The 24,046-nt window shown below is 42.3% G+C and overlaps 1 protein-coding gene across 2 annotated transcripts in view; it reads right to left on the bottom strand.

Annotated features, from left to right (window-relative positions):
* COL11A1 (collagen type XI alpha 1 chain) overlaps positions 1-24,046 on the bottom strand; it is a 255,815-nt gene that overhangs the window by 212,458 nt on the left and 19,311 nt on the right. For both annotated transcript variants that reach the window (XM_019531004.1, XM_019531003.1), the window contains exons 3-4: positions 4,190-4,403; positions 1,546-1,708 (exon numbers count right to left, since the gene is read on the bottom strand). In XM_019531004.1, the coding sequence (XP_019386549.1) occupies positions 1,546-1,708; positions 4,190-4,403 (377 nt within the window). The remainder of the gene's footprint in view (positions 1-1,545; positions 1,709-4,189; positions 4,404-24,046) is intronic.

The raw sequence follows: 24,046 nt of genomic DNA, 5'->3' as shown, positions 1-24,046 counted from the left end.
ATGAGCCCCAGGCTACTTATTGCATAAGTTGCATACCATATGGGCTCCCTGAGCTCTGCTCTGTGTATGCAGTGTGAGACCCTCACTGCCGTGTGATCCAGTTGAGCCCTCTCCCCTGTCACTGCCACATGGGCAAAACAAGCCCACCTGCTAGTGCTCTTTGTGAGCAGCAAGCTCAATGGCCCCATGCTGTCCTGCCACAGAGACCCCGGCCACTACAGCAGCAGGAGCAATTGAAGGAATAGTGGCTGGGCAAGAGCCTACGTGCTACACTTCAATCCCTTATAGGACAAATGTGGCCTATGGCCTGCCAGTTGAACAGCCTTGATATATACCTTTTTATTTTGCTGAATTCCTTTCACACCTTAGTATTACATATAACTTGAAAATTTATTCTCATGGAGACAAATTCTGGGCTTTGGATTTCAAAAACTGAAGGCAATTAAACCAAAAAAGGACTACTTGCAACAGAAACCAAAAGTGCTTTCACAACCGCAACACAGCTATGCAAGCAGATTATTCTTGGCAAAACAATAAGTAATCTAGAGGGATACAGGTACATGGGAACTACAGATAGAGCAGTTGTAAATGCTAAACATATGACCCACTAACCCTGCCCCAGAACACTTCAATTCTTGTGGAGTCTGAAATCCAAAGGCATTCATCAAAGCAGTATCAAAGTGCTCCACTGACTCCCCACCTTCCCTCTACCAGCTCTAGCTTTTCAGGTGAACCTGTTTCTTGAAGTCAGGCTTAGCATCTATCTGTGCTATGCTAATCAACCCTTGTTTGTGAAAGGAGTTATCTGTTCCTCTCTTCTCATCCTCCATCTTTTAATATCTGACAGTTTAGTCTGGCAGATAATAGAATTATAAAATAAAACCAAGCACAGAGATTTAGGGACATCATTTCTTCTAAGCCTGTTAAAATAATCTTCTGTAGAAATGTTTCCTAGAGGGTCCTAATTATTGTGTTGCATTTTTTTTCCTCACACAGGTGCATTTCACCCTCTCTACAATCCCCTCCTTCCCTTCCCATAAACAATGGAAACAAATGCATACTTCTCTTTTGCCAAAGTATTGTTCCATACAAATAGTGATCCACAGTATGCAGAGAACTTTTCATAGCCCTCAAGGAAGGAAGGAAGGAAGTCGGGTGTGCAAGTAACGATTCATATTTAGCATAGATCATTCACTTAGAGGAGGATAAAATGCTTCCATCTCAGACTGTCCCATCACATCTACATTAGCTCTCCTATACATTTCAGGTATCCTTATGCTGGGCAGCAAAAGAAAATAAGAGCTCTTTCCAGAGTCAATGATATGTTAAGGAAGTTAAAAAAACAACATTCTGCTCTCCAAACTATACATTTCTTTCAAGTTGTCTAGATAACTAGTTCCCAACCAACTGATAGTGGGACATAGAGTAACAGGTCCTTTAAGAGGGAAGCATTGAATGCACCAGCTTTGCTTGATGAATTTTCTGTTTGAACATTTGTTGTTTTAGCCCTACTCATCATCAAATGATTTAACAATAATGGTTTACCTCAAAAACTTCTTCATCAAGAATTCTGGTTCCAAAGACGGCAATGCCATTGGTGTCAACAGTTGCTTGGTCACTTCTCTCAAGTGGTTTTGTGGTTTTCTTTTTACAGTCAACAATCATAGTAACAGTTTTCTTCTCTACACTGATTGCTACCCGATGCCACCTAGCAAAGGAAAACAACACTTCCGTAAACCCCTTAAAAACAACCAAACCACTGTATCAAGAAAAGTGCATGTGAAACTGTCATCCAATTAAAAAATGCATACTGAACTATGACTTTCCTTTTTTCATAATTTACCCTCCCTTTTAAGGACTAACGTTTCCATAGGAAGTACTTTCAAGAAGTTTTTCTATAGCTAGCATACAAAATAAAAATGAAATTTTATCTTAAAATAAAATAAAATGTGTTTACATATGCCTGAATGGAGATGCATTTACTCCTGATCCAATAAAACAATTAAGCATGTACTTTAAGTTCCTATGATCCAATCCAGTTCCCACTGGAATCAGTAAAAATAGTCCAATAAACGTCAGTGAGAATGTGTCACACCTGCAACTAATAGAATTAGCTGCAAAGAAGTCCTTAAGTGTTTTGATGGACAAAGCCTTCCAGCAGAAGTCACGTATAAAATACAGATTTTTAATAAGTACGGTGATACCTCAATTTTGTCATGCAAATAATCCAATACCTACATTTACTGAAAAGCAACAAAACCCCAGCTTTTTAAAAATTACAAATGTAGTATTTTTGTTAAATTCAATCCACAATACCTACAACATGTTAGCACAATTCATCATACTAAAATTATGCACTGAAGCAATTTAAGATTTTTTCCCCCTTAAGAGTTCTATACGGGTTTCCCTCACTTTATGTGGGTTCTGTAAGTGTGAAATCGCTCTTATGCAATGACACTTTTTATACCCTAAAATTCGTTATATGCGAGGTAAATTCACTGTTATGTGATCAGTGTGGTGGAAGCCTGCAGTCAGCTGCTTTGTATGGTGGATTGTGGGAGTGGCACAAACCAAAATATTCTGTATGGATCTGTGCTCCTCGCTCATTGTCTGTGACACGTGTTTCTATAGTTGCCATCCCCATTATGGTAACATTCACCACAACCCTGTGCTTGTGAGTACCATTTGCTGTTGGTGAGTACCAAAACTGTCTTGTAAAAATGGTAGAAATGGGTCTGGGGGTCAGTACAGTCAAGATCTTGGAACATATCCCTATTTGTTACATTGTAAAGTGGGTTCCCTATATGGGACTTCGAGTTATGCACCATTTTCCAGGAACACCTGTGGAGAATAAGTCGAGGGAAACCTGTATATGTAACATTTTGCTTTATAAGAGACATTAAGAAATAGGAAATATTCCTTCACACTCTCTCAGATATCTTATGTGATACTTAGAGATGTATGTGCTGTTTTAAGTCCATACATTAGAGCTAGATCCAAAGCTCAATGAAGTCAGTGGAAAGACTCCAATTGACTTTAATAGGCTTCAGATCAAGTTATCTTTCTCTGAATGTTTTGCTAATATAAGAACTTTATTCAATGCATACACAACAGAGATAAATGAACTCTTTACTATATTTTATTAGAATAATTAACTTCCTTGTCTTATTATTTATGGAGGTTCTGTGGACAGACTTCAATTTTTATTAATTTGTTAGTCATTAAAATTATTTGATGAATCTTTTGTATGGGTTGGTTATGAACAATTCACTCTGGTCAAGGTTTTGCTATTTGCAATTTGGTCTGTGTGCTCTGTGATTAGGTATCTATGTAATACAATATCATTTTTCCTGCCTATTTGAACTAATTGCAAACCTTACAAAATGTTTTAAAAGATGAATGCACAAGCATTTTCAGCATTTAGAGTTTTGCAAATGCACATATACACAGTAACATGGGCACTTTTTTCTGCAAGTATTCTTTCAAAAAGATTTGTTTCTAAAACCTTCACAAAAATGCATAAAAAAAGTTGTAAATAGTGTTAAACTGACATATTTTTATTAAAGCTATTTATCAATATTTTGCAGGGTTTTCCTAGCTGTCATTTATGCTATTAATTTATTGTCATGATAAAAGACATGGACCAGTTTAATAAGAACATTTCTAATGACCAGCTAAACAACTGTAAGCAATGGATACTATATGAGACAGTGAACATATGACCACATATCTGATTGCTATGAGCAAGGAATGTCACAGAAAATACGTGGAACTAGTGAGATGCAAGATGACGTCTAGAAACAAATGACTTCAGCTGGCATTTGTAGGCACAAAGGGTGTCCAAAGCAGGGAGACAGTTTGTACTGTGGTTACAAAAGGCTTTTAAATATTAGAAGGAATGCCATGAAGTTAATGGAATCTGACCGCTAACCAGTGCTGCTTAGCCAGGATTTAAATGTTTTGTTTCCTTTGTCTGGAAATAAGTTGTTCTAATTGTGAAAGCAAACTGTCGAGCTAGCCTCAGGCACATAAGACTGATTAGACTTAAAAACCTCACACACATATATTAAGAAAAAGAAGTGTTGCACATGTTTATAATAAATGCAATATACAACTGGATAACAGTCAGTCCAGTAGCTCCCTTGCAGTTATTACATTTCATATCAAATACAGTTTATTTTAGACTTACTTGCCATCTGCAATGTTGACTGTCCTAAAAAGAGGATAATCTTCTGGGGTAGGTTTCCCATGTTGATCTTCATACAGGAAGACAGGGGATCTACCAACTTCCACACCTACTTGCTGAATACCCTGTTCATTGTAGATAGATAAAAGGAAGGATTGGATCCCCTTCTTAGGTTTCACGGTCAATAATATTGAAAAATCTTCAGGGAAGCTTGCACCTAAGAAGAAACCGACAGAGTTACAAAGATGTAACTATTTCTTGGACATTTATGTTTTTCTAGTAATGGAGAGATTGAAGTTTTCTAAATCTTGGATTTTTTTCTGTCCAAATAGCTATGTTATTTATTTATTTATTAAAGTTCTTTTTTTTTCCAAACTGTACAGGCTTCTTAGTCTTCCAGTTTTCATTTTTCTTCCCAAATGTCTTGACACCTTAAATCATCACAGAAGCTTAAATCATTAAGGCATTGAATATTTATGTGTGCATAAAACAGCTTAAAAGCAGTTCCATATACATTACTTTTCTGTTGTTCCTTTTCTAAAAATTGAAGAAAGTATCCTACTATACATAGTAAGGGTGGCATGCAGAGAAGTCGCATTATATTCCATAAATTACTTCTTCCCTTAGCACAAAGCTTAATTGGGGTAGATGTCCTCTATTAAGCCTTGTTCAAAGGAATGCAGATGAATTGAGCAATAAACTTGCATGTGACAAATTGTGCAGACATTATTTATGAGACAACTTCATGAGTAACTTATTTTAAGAAAAGCAAAGCAGATGCCTATCTATATGTAATAGAAACTTCAAGCCACTTTATTTTATTTTTTTCCTGGACAATTTCTCATTGAAGTACAGGCCAGAAGTCAATCATTGTTTTAACTTTGACAACTCAGAGAATAAAGAGGAGATATATTGCTTAAGTGAGGAAATCGCAGAAGATGGATGCATATGATGGAAAAAGTGCTCCAAAGTATTAAGCGGTTATTCTGACACTCCTTTTACTGAAAAACACCCTGAACAAATTCTTGCCCAGTGTCCAAAGACCAATTAAGTAAACTGTGTCAAGAAATCCATATGGCAATCGATTGGTAGAAAACTCTCCAGTCTGGAATCAAGAGTAGAGATCATTCATGCAGCCATTTTTCAGATACTACTGTGGACACTTGTGGGATAGTGACTCCCATGTAGAATATGTGATCTGTGGATCACCACAATGTGAGGAGATGAGGTGAAATGAAGGGTGAAATAAGGACAATACCCCTTTTCCCTTCCTTGAGAACTCTAACTCATGCGGGAGAATCCATAACTGCCTCAATGGCTAGGGACAGAAATTACACATAAACCAGTACAAATGATTATAAACCAGTTCAAATCTGTAACACAACAGAAATACAGTGCACGCAAACTGCTTTCAAAATGCCTGAAACCATTTTAAGATGAACCTAGATGGATATAGTATCTGACTTATTGAACTTCTGTCCCAAATCCTCTCCAGATCCAAGTTCACTCACAGTCCCCCCACATCCCAGGATGCTTTGCATCTTCCCTGCAAACCACCACCCCCACAGTGTGGGTGGGCTAGCCTCGGTCCAAGCTATCTGCTCCAGCCAAGAAAGAAGATGTGCTTTAGTCCCCCCAGATTCTGGCTTGGACCATTGCAGGCATGTGGCTGCATTTCCAGAATCAAAAATGAATGTCTCTTCAATTGCTTATAGGTTTAATCCATGCAGTTTAGACTAACCTGTGAAGACTGAATTAATACAGCCTTGGGTTTTTGATTGTCTGTACTTAGCCAATGTGAGTGAGTCTATATAATTATTCAGGTTGTGGAGCCGTGGACACAGAGGAAAGAAATGTGTTACCTGCAGTTCTTTTGAAATTTCTGGAAGTTTGCTTCCCCCTCACTACCCACCAGTAAAAAATGTATGAACAACTGCCTTATTTCAGTGCTATAGAATCTGAACCCAAATCCAGATGTGAACTCTACTTCCTCATTCCATATGTACCCTAAATTTAAAATGTGTGGTAATTAATTCAAAAGTAGGCATTTAGGTAAGGATCTCTCACGTATCTTCCAAGTTTTCAGGCTAGGGAACTAGAACAAATATATCTGGCATATTCCATGTCTGGCTTAATTAATTTATGCATAAGGATGCAAAGTTTATAAAGTCATTAAAAAAATCTTGGCAATTTAGGCTTAGCTGGTTCACACTTGATTCTCTGGATATTTGCTAAATTTGGCACTTGTTAGAATTGGTATGAAATAAAAAAATATTATTTACTGAATTAAAAAGCAAAATATATTTTTTCAATTACAGCCAGAGGCACAACAAACATCAAGAGTATACCACTATTGTGTTGGTAGTTTGAACTAAAAAAGAAGCAGGTACAAAACACAGCAAATATAATTAAGTCATACTATAAAATGCTTCTCATTTAATGGTATGGAATAAATTGTATAAAATAAAAAAAATCCTCTGAAAATGATGATACCTCTAAGATATTAGATGAAGAGACTCACTCTTAAAGATTTAAGAGTTAGCTAAAGTTAGATGAATGAATAGAGTATCTGGTTCCTCAGCTAACATATAATCTCATAGTTAAGGATAGAAAGGAACATGCAAGCGCATGAGTATTTTTGCCTCTTATGAATGGAACATTATAAATAAAGCCTGTTTTTCTCTTCCATGTTTTTGTACACAGAAAAAACCCCCCACCTGATAGGGTAGAATGAACATAAGTCATAGTCTGAGCATATGTCATTTGGAAACCAATCTTTTTCATCAAAGTTAAATGTTTATATAGCAATTAGAAAACAGCCATTGTACGTAATAGCAGGGCATCAAAATTATGAGCTAAGATCTTCTCTGTGATCTCTTTTACTTATTTTGGGGTTTAACCTCTGAAGCATCATCATTGTAAGGCTAAAAAATAGACTCAATTGGCAAGAAAACCTACAAGAAATTAAGTTGTGGACTATTTAAAGATTTGAATATACTGTGAAATCTTGTTTCACTAAAGATTTTAGAAATTAAACATGCATACCAAAGGCATGCAAGTTAAGCATGGCATTTGAAGAAGCATCCACATATACACTTAATTTAAAAAACTAAAATATTCTTGTTTATAAGTAAAACATTCCAATAAAAATAAATACAATTATTTCTCTAAAAACTTTTGTTTAACACAGGCTATTGAAAAACAGTGAAGCAACAATTTAACAAATATATCAATAAGAATTATACAAAAATATGACTAGTTATGGCTATTGGACCTGTTGGTGGGTTTTTGTGTTTGTTTTGATTGGGGGCAATAATAGAAAAAACGTGGCTTTCTTATAGCCAAAGCTGGAATAGCCACAATTACAGATAAAAAGTGAAAAGTTCTGGCATATAACATTTTATAAGTATTATGTTATTATGGCAAATTACTACTTTTATGAATGAAATTATATTCTACTTTATATTATTATTGTTCTATAACAGTGGTTTTCAACCTTTTTTCACTTGCAGATCATGGAAGTGCAGACCCCTTTGAGTTGTAAGTGTGGGTATTCACATATGATTGATCATAGTTTTCTTTCACAGACCCTGTAGACATAGTCTGCAGACTCCCTAGAAATCTACAGACCACAGGTTGAAAACCACTCTCTTCTACTGTTCTAATGACACACTTATAATTAACTATACTAGTTATAGAGACAGCTATGTTGTATAGGATATAATTGATAAATAAGGGATTGAGGAGTATCCTAAATTCTGTTCCCACTAAACTTAATCTCCTACCGACTTCAACTGGATATCAGGTTTAAGGTTACAGTGGAGAGCAACAAGGGTGATGTCATAGTGGGTGTCTTCTATAGACCACCAGACTAGAAGGATGAGGTAGATGAGAGTTCCTTCAGACAACTAGTGAAAGTCTCCCAATTACAGGCCCTCTCTCTCATGGGGGACTTAAACCACCATGATATTTACTGGGAGGGCAATACAGAAGTGCACAGGCAATACAGAAAGTTTTTGGAGAGTGCTGGAGACAACTCCCTGGTACCAGTATTGGACAGACCAATCAGGGACCATGCTTTTCTAGACCTGCTGCTCACAAACAGGAAAGAATAGGTAGGGGATGTAGCAGTGGATGGCAACTTGGGCAGCAGTGACCATGAGATAATCGAGTTCAGGATCCTGATGAAAGGAAGAAAGAAGACCAGCAGAACACAGACCCTGAACTTCAGAAAAGCAGACTGACTCCCTCAGGGAACTGATGGGCAGGATTCCCTGGTAAGCCAGTCTGAGGGGGCAAGGATTCCAGGAGGGCTGGCTGTATTTTAAAGAAATCTTACTGAGGGCACAGGAACACACAAACCCTATGTGCAAGAAGAATAGCAAATAAGGCAGGCAACCAGTCTGGCTTAGCAGAGAACCCTTCAGTGATCTTAAACACAAAAAAGCAGCTTACAAAAAGTGTAAGCTTGGACCGATGACTTTGGAGCAGTATAAAATTATTAGTTGGGCATGCAAGTCTGAAATCAGGAAGGACAAAGCACAACTGGAGTTGCAGCTAGCAAGAGACGTGAAGGGTAACAAGAAGGATTCTACAACTATGTTAGCAGCAAGAGGAAGGTCAGGGAAAGTCCCTTACCGAATGGAGTAGGCAACCTAGTGAGAGATGATGAGGAAATTCCTGAATTACTCAATGCCTTTTTTACCTCAGTCTTCACAGACAAGGTGAGCTCCCAAACTACTGTACCAGGCAGCACAGTTTCGGGAGAAGGTGGACAGCCTTCAGTGATGAAAGAACAGCTTAGGGACTATTTAGAAAAGCTGGATGTATACGTGTCCATGGGGCCAGACACAATGCAGCAGAGGGTGTTGAGGTAGTTGGCTGGTATGACTGCAGCACTGCTGGCCATTATCTTTCGTGGCAATCAGGAGAGGTACTGAACAGTTGAAGAAGGGCAAGCATAGTGCCCATCTTTAAGAAAGGGAAGGAGGATTCAGGGAACTACAGGCCAGTCAACCTTACCTCAGTCCCTGGAAAAATCATGGAGCAGAGACTCAAGGAATCCATTTCTAAGTATTTGGAGGAGAAGGAAGTGGTCAGGAACAGTCAACACAAATTTACCAAGGGCTAGTCATGTTGGACAAACTGAATTGCTTCCTATGATGAGATGACAGACTCTGTGGATGTGGGGAATGCAGTAGACATGATATAATTTGACTTTAGCAAGGATTTTGATACAGTCTCTCACATTATTCTTGCAAACAAGCTAAGGAAGTATGGGTTGGATGAATAGATTATAAGGTGGATAGAAAGCTGGCTGGAGCAGCAGGCTCAGAGGGTAGTGATCAATGGCAGCTGGTATCCAGGAGTGCCCTGGATGTTGGTCCTGTGGCTGGTTTTGTTCAATATCTTCATTAATGATTTGGAAGATGGGATGAATTGTACCCTAAGCAAATTCATGGATGACATCAAGCTGGGGTGTCCAGTAGAAACACTGGAGGGTAGGGCTAGGATTCAAAGTGACCTGGAGAAATTGGAAGATTGGGTCAAAAGAAATCTCTTGAGGTTCAACAAGGACAAGTGCAAAGTCCTGCACTTAGGAATGAACAATCCCATGCATTGCTACAGGCTTGGGACCACTGGCTAGCCAGAAGATCTGCAGAAAAGGACCTAGCAGTTACAGTACACAATAAGATGGATATAAACCAACAGTGTGCCCTTGTTGAGAAGAAGGCTAACAGTATACTGGGATGCATTAGTAGGAGTGTGGCCAGCAGATTGAGGGAAGTGATTATTCTATATCTCTTCTATATTATATTATTCTCTTCTATATCTGTACTGGTGAGGCCACATCTCAAGTAATGTGCCCAGTTTTGGGCCCTGCAACTATAGAAAGGATATAGACAAGTTTGGGAAAGTCCAGTGGAGGGCAGCAAAAATGGTTAGGGGGCTGTGGCATGACTTATGAGGAGAGGCAGCGGGAACTGGGCTTATCTAGTTTGCAGAAGAGAAGACTGAGGGGGATTTGATAGTAGTCTGCACCCGTCGGGCTTTGACCATCCGGTCACGTGCCATGCAGCTTTGGATGTACAGGGTTGCCTGTCGATCTGTCCCTGTAGTCCTGCTGAGCAGATGTCCCTCCCCTGGGTAGTCTCTTCCCCAATCTCACCTGCCACAACTTTGTATCTTACTCCAGTGGCGGGGTCCGACTACTGGGGTTCTCGAGCATCTGGGACCTCTGAGCGGCAATCTTCCACAAGGCTCCACCTCTCCTATACCTCGCCCTGATACTCAGCCTCTACTAGTTGCTGATGTCTTTTGGCCAGACCTCCAACTGTTGGTGCCCCATGTTCTCCTATAGAGACGTACTATGGGCCACCTGGACCCAATCTGTACTCTACCTACTGGGTCTCGTGACTGCCTAGATTCCCTTGGGACCACACCCCCTTTTGATTGAGCCAACACTGGGGCTCCCTATGCTGTACCTCACAACCCCTCTGTGGCAGGACAGTCCCTAGGGGTGCCGTGACCTCCCTTAGCGCCCTTGCCTACCGTGCCAACCTGGGTCATGAATGCACCCTCTATCTCGCCGGCCATGTCTTTGATCTTATTATTATTAATGGGAGGCTGCCTTCCTGCACTTCTTGGCATGGGGCCGGTCTTGCTATACCAGGGTTCTGTTCTATTCCCTGTGCTGGTCCTCTCTCGGGGCCTACCCGATATGCTCACCCCCTCTCCCAGGCCTGCTCAATATACGCACCCTTTCCTGGGGTCTCTCTCAGACTGAGCCCTTTTGCCCTCCCCGGGTTTCTCAATGGGCTTACTTCCCTCTTGGGGCTACTCAATTACAGGCAGTGTCCGACCCGGGCCTGCCTCCCATACGTCCCGTGGTCACCCACACTTAGGCCTGTGCCTCACGCCTCCCGCGGTCTCTATGCCTCAATGGGCTTGCTCCCCTCTCAGGGCTTCTCAATTACAGACAGTGCCTGACTCGGGCCTGCCTCCCATACGTCCCACGGTCACCCACACTCAGGTCTGTGCCTCGCACTTCCCGCGATCTCATGCACACTCGGGCCTTGTCTCCCGCACTTCTCACGGTCCTGCCCTCATTGGGGCTTCACTCACGCTTCCCGCGCTCACGCGCTTCTTGCCCTCACCGGGGCCTTGGTCGCACTTCCTGCGGTTGCCCGCACTGGGGCCTTGCTCGCGCCCCCCCATGCTCGCCCGCACTGGGGCCCGCCCGCACTGGGGCCTTCTATGCCTGACTCGGGCTTCCCAGAATTGGGGCTCAGGCGGACTTAGCCTTACCTGGCCCCCAGACCCACCTTCTCAGGCCTACGCCCAACTGGGGCTCTTCCCAATTGGGGTTCCCAATTGGGGCTCGTCCCGATATCACCCATGCTGGGCTGGGGGCGGGATACCCCACTAGCTCCTCCTGAAGTCGCCCAATGGGCTGGGGTCAGGACACCCCAAAACGCAGCACCCTCTGCAACACTAGAAACCTCCCTTCTATTGGGGAGATCCCTTGAGGCCTCCTCCAACCCTACAGCCTCGCCCAGTCCTCCGGTTGTGACAATAACCAAAACCAAAATCTCCCCCTCCTGGGTTACAACACAAACACAACTCCCAAGCCAACCTGGCTCCCTTTTACGCGTATCCTTATCAGGGTTTCCTCCACCCAGAACTGTCAAACAGATGCTCCCCAGCCATCAGGCTTCTCTCTTATGTTCAGCTCTGCTTGCTGTAACAGAGCTCCCTCCTACTCTTCAGCTGCTAGCAGGGGAACTGGCTCTGGCCTCTGCCTTCTCTGTTTATGAAGGCCAGGCCCTGCCCCCGGCGGTCAGCTGACCCAATTAGTTGCTTTGGCAACTCACAGCTGTGCTGCCCTATTGAGTGGCAGCTAAGCCTATATCACCATTATCAGTAGCAGGCTCCTTAGTGCCCTGCTACACACCATTATCTAGTAGCAGGCACCCTGCTACACCCTCCAAAAGTGGGAAACAGAAAGAGACAACAAAAAAAACCAGTATCAATACCAGAGAGGCTCACGGGCTACATAGGATGGGCCCAACTGGCCTCTTAATCCCTGACCTCCCAGCCCACTCTACACCAATAGGCCCAGGCCCCTAAAGCTCCTAACTGGCCCTGCACTGGGTACGCACTGGGTTCTCCCCTCCATTCTTCGCTCAGCCTGTGGGTTTGCTGGACACTTGGTGGTCCCTCTAGTCACGTCTTCCCCACGTCCCCCACTGGGCAGCTTTATGCAGCTGGAGCCTGTCTTCTGCAGCCCCTCCCACTGCTTAGGCTCTTCATTCCCCACCTGGGGTCTCTCCTTGAGCCTTCCTGAGGCAGCACCAGTCCCACCTGGTGTGACATCTCTAGCTCTGCTGATCTCCCTAGCTCTTTGGAGGTAACTCTAGTTGCCTCTCCCCTCCTGCTCCTTTTGATCTTCCCATCTGAATCCTCTGTCCATGTGACATGCATCCTCCTCTTCTCTCTCTATGCAGTCGCTGGCATCTTCCCCGCCATGGACTTCAAAGAGCTCTTCAGCCCAGTGAGAGGCAGGACTGCCTCTTACCCCCAGTAGGGGTTCTAGGAATGCATTCCCTGCTGACGACCTTCCGGGTCTCTTCTCCCACTCCCTCACCCATGGCTCCTTTTATATCCCCTATCCGGCTCCCGCTGCTCCTATCATCAGCTGGCTGCAGCTTTAAAAAAATGCAGCTAATGAGCCATGCGGGTCCCACTGCCATTTCCGGTTTTGCCGCAGCTCCAGCTACAAGTAAGGGATTTTCTGTTTTCTTTTCTCTTCTCTCGCCTTCCCCAGCATGTTCTGGACCCCAGGGTTCCCCCCTGGCCCCTCGCGGTCTGTCCCTTGATTCCTCCCTGTGACATAGTCTTTAACTACCTGAAAGGTGGCTCTAAACAGGATGGAGCTAGACTGTTCTCAGTGGTGGCAGATGACAGAACAAAGAGCAATGGTCTCAAGTTGCAGCAAGGGAAGTTTAAGTTGGATATTAGGAAAAACTCTCACTAGGAGGTAGCGAAGCACTGGAATCAATTACCTAGAGAAGTGGGGGACTCTCTATCCTTGGAGGTTTTTAAGGCCCAACTTGACAAAACCCTGGCTGGAATGATCAAGTTGGGGATGGTCCTGCTTTGAGAAGGGGTTGGACTAGATGACCTGCTGCAGTCCCTTCCTACCCTAATTTTCTATGATTCTATGATTGTTAGGCCTAAAAACAAATGCTATGTAAAATTCCAGTCCCACAATGGGGAGCCCCAGTTGACACAATGTGGCCTCACTTGGATTAAATTCCCTACAAACTTCATGGTTAGAGCCAAAGTATGTTGCTAATGTTATTAAAAGCCACTCAAATACAATAAGGGGATTCTTTCTTCCACTACAGGAAATCCCAAACTGTGCCTAAGATCCTGTATTTACTCAAATCTAAGATGATGTATTTTTCCCCATTGAAAACTGGGAGGGGGGGCGGGGCAGAGGAAGCCTTGTCTTGGATTCAAATACCAGGGCTGGGGCCAAACCTGCTGCCACGTCTGCAGTCACTTGACTGTAGCCAGGGTGGTTCAACCTGGCTTGTGAAACAGTGGAGGGAGTGCCTGGCGGGGGAGCACAGAAGAGTCTGTACAGTACCATAAAAGCCTATGAGGGGAAGCATACAATGCAGGAGGGAGCACAGGAGTGACCACATAGTAGAGGGGGAAGACAATAGTGCAGGGGAGACTGCACACAGCAGGCCAGCTGCTGTGGTTCTGGCCCCAGATCTGGCTCTGGCCTTGACCTGGCCAGGAGCCAGTATCAAACCTGGAGCCAGAGCTGGATCTACTGCTGCCTAGCAAAGGCAAGAGCTGGAGCCAGAGCCACCACATAAAGTCAGCAGCAATGTGGGGGGGGCATAGGGGGAAGTGGGCAAATGGCAGAAGGGGGCTAGTGGCAGGAGAGACAAGTCCTGGGCAGGTGTGGGGGAGGTACAGGAGACAGAAGGTCAGACATCAAAAAGACAAGCAGCAGGAAAATGGGAAGCTGGTGGAGAGGCACTGGAGGGAGGAAGGAGAGGAGGCAGGAAGGAAGATTCCAAAGACTGCAGACACTGGGGGGAGGGCAAGGGACAGGGGGGTGCACACACCAAGGGGACAGGTGTTGGAGGGTGCAGGCAGCAGGGGGTACAAATAATGTTTGCGCAGGCTGGGAGAACAAGGGGAGGGGGTCAAGCCACCTACCCCACTGCTGCTTTCCCTGCTACAGTAATGGAGGAAAATCTAAGATAATCCACCAATAATTCAATTCTATATACAGAAAATTATAAGAAATTTATAATTGTCCATGTATAGGTTCTAATTATTTGTCATTGGTTACATTAATCTTTTGTTTCGTGTAAAAGAAACTCGCCAAAGTAATATTTGATCATCGTCAGTGTGGAAAACAACAAGGAATATTGTAATTCATTCCAAGAAGGGTTTTGAGATGTGTTAACTTGGGACTTCATAGTTTCATAGTTGGTAGGGTCGGAAGGGACCTAAGCAGATCATCAAGTCTGACCCCCTGCCATGGCCAGGAAAGAATGCTGGGGTCAAATTACCCCAGCTAAGTGATTATCTAGCCTCCTTTTGAAGATCCCCAGGGTAGGAGTGAGCACCACTTCCCTTGGAAGTTGTTTCTGGATCTGAGCCACCCTGACTGTGAAGTAGTGCTTCCTGATGTCTAGCCTGAACCTACTCTCAGTCAACTTGTGGCTGTTATTCCTAGTTACTCCTGGTGCTGCTTGGTGGAACAGGGATTCTCCCATAGCCTGCTGGTCCCCCTTGGCCAGTTTGTAGATGGCCACCAGATCCCTGCTCAGCCTTCTCTTGTGGAGGCTAAACAGGTTTGGGTCCCGTGGCCTCTTCTTGTAGGGCCTGCCCTGCTGCCCCTGATCTTGCGAGTGGCCCTCCTCTGGACCCTCTCCATGCTGTCCACATCCCTCCTGAAGTGCAGTGCCCAGAACTGGATGCAGTACTCCAACTGCGGCCTGATGTATGTGGCATAGAGGGGGATAACCTCCTTGGTCCTGCTCGTGATGCATTTGTGGATGCCTGACCAGGTACGGCTAGCTTTCCTGACTGTGTCCTCACATTGGCTGCCCATGGTCATGTTGGAATCAATAATGACTCCAGGATCCTTTTCTGCCTCTGTGCTGATGAGAAGGGAGTTCCCCAGCCTATAGGTATGCTGCTGATTCTTCCTCCCCACGTGCAATACTTTCCACTTGTCAGTATTGAATCCCATCCTATTCTCATCCTCCCACCCCTGTAACCTGTCCAGATCTAATTGTAGCAAAAGGTACTACATGTTAATCTTTGGAATTTCAACAAGTTATTTCACTGTGTATAATGAAGATGACTCAGGAATTAATTCATGCCATCTTTCTACAGGTCTATGCCCACAGTTGACCTGTTCCAGTGAAATTAATATATCTCACCTTCCCCCACTTCTTTTCAGCTGTTGGGAAATTTGGTTAGACCAGCTGAGGATAGACACTTCAGCAGATGGAATGAGGATGGTGCAGATATGATAGGGCTATTCCAACAGGCCTTCCTTGTGCCTGAAAATGTTTGAGTGTGCATGTGCACATGTGCCTGACAGAAGGGCTGCTCTTTCTCTCAGTTAGCCAACTGAGGAGGTAAAAGATGAAAATAGTTGACTGGCTCTCATGCTTCATTCTTAATCAATAGCCTTCCCACGTGTATGAGAACCATCTTGCTGCTTGAGCACATAAATTTACATTCCAATAAATCATTCACCCCACATTCAGTGATACCACTGTGAACTGATTTCCAGTGTTGCCATGTTTTCCCCAGTACATATGATAATGTTTCTTTAAACTGCAAGAAACAAATAGGTTAAATGTCACTGGAAATAACTGTAACAGGATAGCATGTACTGTAGCTTAAGTTGTGTTTCAACTTCCATTCTGATCTTTGCTTGGGTCTGTTTTAACTTCCTCTAATTCTTTTTTCAGATGACATTTTAATCTTAAAAATAATATTTAGGGGTTTTTTTTAAGTAGAGTAAAATTGCTTTAGATATTTTTCTAAATAACTACATTTTCCAATAAGACAACTAAACTAGCACTAAAAATAGAAGATTCAAACCTACTTTGCTTTGGAGATCTCAGTGGGTACATCTACATGAGATGCTTAAGGTGGAGTAGACTAATTAACTCCACAGTAAACATCTCAACATCTACCTGTGCAGCCCTATTAAACTGCAGGAAACTAATGAACTCCACAGCAGTTCAGTACTTGTAAATGAAGTACTATCCTTCTGCAAAGCCTTTTTGGGAGCAGCAGAGCTCATACTGGTGCTGACACAGCTGGCTGGGGCACAAGGGTGCTTCAGTGTGAGAGCTTCAAAGTCAGAATGGTTTCCCATATTGAAGTGCTCTGAAATATTTTATGCTCAAGCAATCAAAACTACAGCTGCTAAATAATTTATAAACGTTTCTATATCTTTAGGAGTCTTAAACAGCAGTAGCTGCTTAAAGGGTTTGAAGTTCTTTAAATTACTTTAAACTATTAAGGAAATCTAATTTGCTTAATCCTTCTAAGTCTTTATTGTGGCTTACACACTTTAAACTGTTTAAGCCTGTCCACATCCTTAAAACATTTTGGACAGTTTATTTAACTTGGAGACTTTCAGATAAGGGAAAGGAAGAAGGCTTGCTCCTGGGCTGGACAAAAAGAGGAACAACACACTATACATGGTGGAGAATGCAGGCATTCTAAGTTTAACTCCGCAATTTATCCACATTTATCAGCCAGGGGATAGAGTGTTACTATTTCTCCCCTCCTCCAAGAGTAAGTTGCTGACTAAGTGGCAATGCCCTTTTGAGGTCCTGCAGAAAGTAGACAAGTTAAATTATGAAGTCTGCCTAGTAGGCAAATGGCGGGGTTCACAGATGCATCACATCAACCTGCTAAAGTCCTGGAGGGCCTGAGAAGCCTGTATGGTCTGTACATGTTTGCTTGGAGCTGTTCTGGGTATTCTAGATCCCTCACCAGATCCTATGGCTGGCTTCATCCTGAGGGAGACTTTGACCCCAACTATGCTGATTGAACACCAGATAATATTCAAGCCAGGCTTTGCAATTCAGAAGGGTTACTCAAGAATTCCAGCACAGCTGAGGGAAATGGTAAAACAAGATGTTAAGAAGAAGCTGGTCCTAGGGGTTATTGAGGAATCTGCTAGTGAATGGAGTTTCCCAATTTTTTTGGTGCCAAAGCCTAGCAACACTGTCCAGTTTTCTATCGATTTCCATAAAGTCAATGAAGTTTTGAAGTGTGATGCATATCCTATGCCCAGAATAGATTAACTGGTGGAAAGAATAGGCCATGCAAATTACATAAGCATCCTGGATTTAACAAAAGGGTATTGGCAAATATCTCTGGATCCAGTGTTCCAAGAAAACACAGTCTTTGCAACACCCAGGGGACTCTACCACTTCTGAACTCTAATTTTTGGTCTCCACAGGGCCCCTGTAACCTTCCAATCTAGTAGATAACATATTTCACCCACACCAGGTAGATGTGGCTGCCTGTCTGAACAATGTAGTGATATTTACCAACAGGTGGGTGGAACAGCTCTAGCGGGTGAGAAAAATGCATGGTCAAGACAAGCAATTGACTTCAGGGCAACCCCTACTAAATATCACCTGGGATGCATGGACACTAGATATCTAGGATATATACCGAACAATGGCAAGATCAGGTCTATAATAGACAAAGTAAAGGCCCTGATGGAATCTCATGTCAGTAACTAAATAGGTAAAAATATTTTTAGGGTTAACAAGCTACTACTGGTGATTCATTCCACAATTTGCTGCTATCATGACCCCACTAACTGAAGGGATCACATCAAAGGATGCAGCTGTCACCTAAGTGTGAGGTAGCATTTGGTATAGTAAAATGGCTACTTGGTAGTGTGTTGGTCCTATGCAGCCTGAACATAAAAAGGGAATTCATATTATAGATGGATGCATTGCAGTAAGGCTTGGGGGGCTGTTTTCTGCCAGGAGTTTAAAGATGGAGAACACCCCACCCTGTATCTCAGCAGGAAGCACCTCCCTGGGAGCAAAAATATAATATGATAGAAAAGGATTCTCTAGCAATTACTTGGGCAGTTTAGGCCCTCTATTATTACCTTCTAGGGGCCTGAATTCTTTTGGTCACTGACCGCATATGCCCCTTTAGCGGGGCTTAATGCTATGCGGAAGGCCAACCCCAGTTTGACAAGATAGTATTTGTTCCTGCAGCCTTTTGATTTGCATGCAAATGCAAAGTTCTTCTTCCAAGGGAAGGTGGGGAAGAAAGGGAGGGGAATTAAAACATGGAAGAGTGTATCATGGGCTCCATTCTTGGGGGGGTATGTAACAAGGTGCATGGCTCAGGGGCTGCAGCCCAACTGCAGGATGTTAGAGGGTCATAGCCTGCCTGCCTGCCTAAGAGCACTGAAGCAGCTGATAAGGATGATTGCCTGGCCCTAGAGCAAGTTAAAAGTTCCCAGAGAGTAATGTTGGGGAGGAGGGAAATGAGAAGAAAGGCAACAGTGCAGTACTGTGGTGAAGCCCTTACCTTGGATAGATGAGGTAGAGGGGAATTTTGTTGATGTTTTGTTATTCTGTTTAGTTTAAGGTAAGAAAAGGGGAAGCCTGGCTCCTGGACTTAGCTAAAAGAGGAACAACCAGTTATAATTGTATATAATTATTTTAAATTATATAAAGTTATAAACTGTATAAAGCTTTATCATTTATAAATGTCAAAAATTATGAAGTCTTATAATGATAAGTTATACAGTTAAGGACCCTGGGCTCTTGCAACATTAATTCAGCTACTCTGCATGCTTTTAATATTTTGTACCTTTTCTTCTTTGTTAAATGTAAATCTTACCATATTGTCATTGGATATTAAGGCAAACAATAGTATATACAATATATAGAATCTGGCATTAGGCTGATATTTATAACTTTGAGTTTTTTGACTTTTCACATTCTGGATTTTCAAACTTTTTAAAAGCCTAGCTGTTTGCATGATCTTAAAAAGGTGTTACTAATAATACTAGCATAAGGATTCCTTCAGGATAGAGTAGGTGCTACTCTATTTTAGCCACACATTCCTTTACAGTCTGTTTTGAAAGTACTTCCCCTGCTATATACTAACATCAGGAATGCTTCATGTTGCATTTATTATACTGGTTGTGATAACACTAGGCACTGTATAAATTAAACCATCTTAATTTGTTAGTGCAAGGTTTCTAAAATATAATATAAATCTGGGATGGTTTGGATTTTCATTTAGGACCTTATCCTTAAAGTGCCATTCAAGTCAATAAAGATGTCATTACACTGGAATTGGTGAGCTTTGTATACAAATAATTTGTGATCAAACCCAAATTATTCTCAAGAATAAAATAAAACTGTTATGTTTTCAGGTTAAATTACAATATACAATACACTTTCATAATGTTAAGAGAAACAGAGGATGGCAAAAGGGAAAAAAAAAAGCAAAAGAGAAAAGGTGATTGGGATGAAGGCAGGCCAAATGGATAACTTGAAAGGAACTGAACACCTGCCTTGTCTGAACTGTTAATCTGAAAAATATGTTGCAAATTCTTAAGGCAGGTGGCACTAATTCATCTAGTCAAGGCATGTGCATTTATCAATAGTGGCTTCTTCATGCGGGGGTCACAAAAAGTAAGTAATATTTTTTCCTTCATTTCAGAAGTTTTGTGGTATCTGTATTTTTTACCCAAAAAAATCTGTATTAGGATATCCTCATGTATTTGCTGTCATATGTAAGTTGCAAATGATAAGAAAATTGTGTCTGACATATTTAAAATGGAAAAGAAGGGAAAAAAATATCAATGTTATCAAACTGTTTTCAGGAGAAAGCTGAACTCCTGAATGACTACTTTGCTTCAGTATTTCACCAGGCCAAGGAGAAAATCATGCCAGGTAGGGTACAGAATGGGCATAGTAGGAATGCCTTCCTACTATTGCTGCAGAACTGGTGCATGATCAATTTAAAAAAATAGACATATATAAGTTAGCAGGCTCAGATGGACTTCATCAGAGAGTGCTGAAGGAGCTGACTGAAGTAATTGTGGAACCTCTGGCAAAACTTTTCCAAAACTCGTGGCGCTCTGGAGAGATCTCTGAGGACTGGAAGAGGGCCAATGTTGTGCCCATCTACAAGAAGGGGAGGAAAGAGGACCTAGGTAACTGTAAGAAAATTAACCTAACTTCTATCCCAGGGAAAATCCTGGAAAAAAATCATTAAGGAGTCTAAGTGTGATAAGCTTGCAGAAGGTAGGATTCTGAACGACAGCCAGCATGGCTTTGTCATGGGCAGGTCTTGTCTTATCAACCTCATCTCCTTCTAGGGCCAGGTAACTCGCCACCTGGATAAGAGAGAGGAGGTTGACATTGTATACATTAACTACCAAAAGGCCTTTGATTTGGTATCCCATGATGTTCTCCTGAGAAAATTAGAGGATTGCAGGCTTGACTGTGTGACAGTTAGGTGGGTAGGAAGCTGGCTGTGGGGCAGGACCCAGAGAGTTCTAATGAACGGATTTGTGTCATCCTGGCGAGAAGTGGCCAGTGGTGTCCCTCAGGGGCTCTGCTTGGTCCACTGCTTTTCAACATCTTTATCATTGATTTGGATGTGGGGATGAAGAGCTCACTGGTCAAGTTCTTAGATGACACCAAGTTATGGGGAAGCATGGTCACACTTGAGGATAGGCTGCACATACAGGTGGACCTAGATAGGCTAGCAAGTTGGGTGGATCGGAACCAGACAAAGTTCAGCATTGAGAAATGTAAGGTGCTCCACCTGGGGATGAACAATCCCCTACACACCTACAGGTTTGGCAGTGCCAAATTGACTAACACCATGAATGAAAGGGACCTAGGGGTAATAATAGACCACAGTATGAATATGAGATGGCAGTGTGACGCTGTAGCCAGCAGGGAAAAATAATACTCTGCATCAATCAATGTATCTCCAGCAAAATCAAGGATGTGATTCTTCCACTTTATTTGGCATTGGTGAGACCAGAGCTGGAATACTGCATCCAGTTCTGGGCACCACACCTTAACAAGAACATGAAAAAGCTTGGGAGAGTCCAGAGAAGAGCCACCCATATGATCAGAGACTTGCACAGCAAGCCATATGAGGAAAGGCTGAAGGACGAGCCTAAAAAAAAAAAGAGAAGGCTGAGATGAGACTTGGCAGCACCTTACTGCTACATCAGGGGAATACATCAGTAGGTCAGCAAACAACTGTTCACCAGAGCACCCTTGGGGAAAAATAGGAGTAATGGCCACAGATACCTGAAAGACCATTTCTGACTCAACATTAGGGAAAACTTCTTCACAGTTAGGGTGTCCAGACTCCAGAGGTGCTGCAGTCACCTACCCTGGAAATCTTCAAGAGAAGACTGGATGGTCATCTTGCTGGGGTCATCTAACCCCCAGTTATATTTCCTGCCTAGTGCAGGTGGGGGCTGGACCTGATGATCTTCCGAGGTCCCTTCCAGCCTTACAATCTATAAAACTTGAAAATGCAAATTAAGCATTTCCTAGCTAAAAACTGAAACTAAGTATAAAATATTTTTATATTTCTTCCTAGAACCTACTTTATTAAGCACATTAAAAATAGACTTGCTGAGTTCAATAATTTTAATAGTGAAGTCATTAGGCAAATCATTGTCATTAGGCAAAAGTCATTAAGCAAATGACAACCAATTGGGTTGTCATTCTTTGCAAATGTCAGAAAAGACAGCTAGTAGGTTGTCACAAAGTGGTATTACAGGAATAAAAGTACTTACATAAATGAAACTCCTACTTTGTATGAGGGTCTGTAGACAATGAACTTGAATCTTTCCAAACATTGATTAATTAGTTAAGCACACTTTAATACACTTAGGAAATAAGTTAATATTTTACTGAGTTTTACAGGTGGGTAAACTGGAAAAAATCACTTCATTCTGCTACAACATTCACTGATCATTAATGATCTTTTCCAGTGACCTTAAACATTTTAGCTTCATTGCCATTCTTGGAACCAAAGTAAATAAAAGTGCTCTATTCCTGATCACCTGTGAAAGTGCTGTCAAAGTGAACAGAAGCAGTACTTCAGTATGTTGTCCTGCTCAGCTAAACTATATCCTAGTGGCCTAGTCATGTCTCAGTCCTTTTGGAATATCTTCTTTAATTTTTTTTCTGTTATGCAAAATGGGAGTTAGATGCCCAGATAAATTAAGTATCAGGCCTACAGTTCCTTTAAAGGCCAAAGAGGGATTTTTTCTTCTCCTTTTTTTGGGACGGAGGGAATTCTATATCTATTGGATACCTCCCAAATCTTCCAGAATAAGAAGGCTCACTGACCCTTGAAGGTTTAAATTAACTTTCTTCCCAGGTCCTTTAAAAAGGGGCCTCATGACATTTTTTCCATATAAAATGTCATGGTTTTTTTTCTAGGAGCATTTTTCTCTTGCATACCTGAAATGGGAAATCCAATAGCTGAATCCAGCTCTGTTCTAATTCAGAAGCTTTTTAACATACAGATGTTAAAAAGTAAAACATCTACATAAAAGCTGCCAAAGGCAACTTAAAGTTTAGGTGTCAAAAGGCAACATGATAAACATATTTGCTCTGGCATTCAAGACCAAAATGGGAAGTTACCACTTTAGTTGCCAAATCTCCTAGTTATTTTGCACTGTCATTCATAAATAACTGCAAGTTAACACAGGAACTTCTTCCCTAAGGGAATGTCTGGACTTTCAGGCTGCTTTGGCAGAAGGTGCTTGCTCTGAGCAAAGAGTGTTTAAAGGCCAACAATCCCATATCCAACTATATGAGTAGGCTGAAATCTACTGTACCTGTAGTTCCTACTCTGTATCTATGAAAGACATTGTAATATCAACACAAAGAAGGCATTGATTAATATGGTGGCTATAGCAGTTATATCGTTCAGTGTTTTCAATATAATAATGGATTTTTTTTTCAATTTATGTTTAGACCTACTGGTTTCAATAGGATTATTTGCAGGGTATGATACTCAGGGTATACACAGACATGACAACTGTAGACATCAAAGGACACCTGTGTAAGCTGCTGTGATGCTTCAGTCACCTCTGTAGGTGCAATTTTTGTTACATTCAGTGTTAAAAGTTAGCACAAGTTAGCTAGCTTGCACTGCTACATGATCATGCAACTGTCACAGTTACAAAATAACAGCTGCTGCACTGTCCCTCCCCTTTTAAATTATGTTTGTCCATACCCTCAGTGGGTTATATCGGCTGCTGGACACAGCTCCATTGGCTTCAGTGCAACTATCAATTTTAGCTAGGAGAATATAGCAAAAGAAAGAAACGTAGCAGAATTTGAGTGATTTACTTTAAGTGAAAATTTCAAGATAAGTGTGAATGGCTTATTAGGAGGTTCCTATTTAGAAGTCAGCCTGTTACTCAGAGCCCAGTATCACTTAAAAAAAATGGTGCCCAAACTTTTTTGTCCTGCAGGCTGGATGGGGAATATCAGATCCATCTGCTGGACAGCCCAACCCTGATGCATCTGCTGGGTGGCAGGGATGGGGAGCAGCCCTGTCCCAATCCAGCTGAATGGGGTAGAGAAACCCCAATCCTGACGTGGAGGAAGAGGGTGGGGTGGCAGCCCAGCCCTAATCCAGACATGCAGGGCAAGGTGGGACAGAGCAACCCTGATCTGGCCCCTTGGGGCTTGGGGGGCAGTGGGATGGAATGGTCCTGATCCAGACATGCTGGGGAGGGTAGTGGAGAGC

This window comes from Crocodylus porosus, unplaced genomic scaffold (genome assembly GCF_001723895.1).
Source record: "Crocodylus porosus isolate Cpor-Errol unplaced genomic scaffold, CroPor_comp1, whole genome shotgun sequence".
Classification (NCBI taxonomy): domain Eukaryota; kingdom Metazoa; phylum Chordata; order Crocodylia; family Crocodylidae; genus Crocodylus; species Crocodylus porosus.
This window is presented reverse-complemented; position numbering and strand designations above follow the sequence as displayed.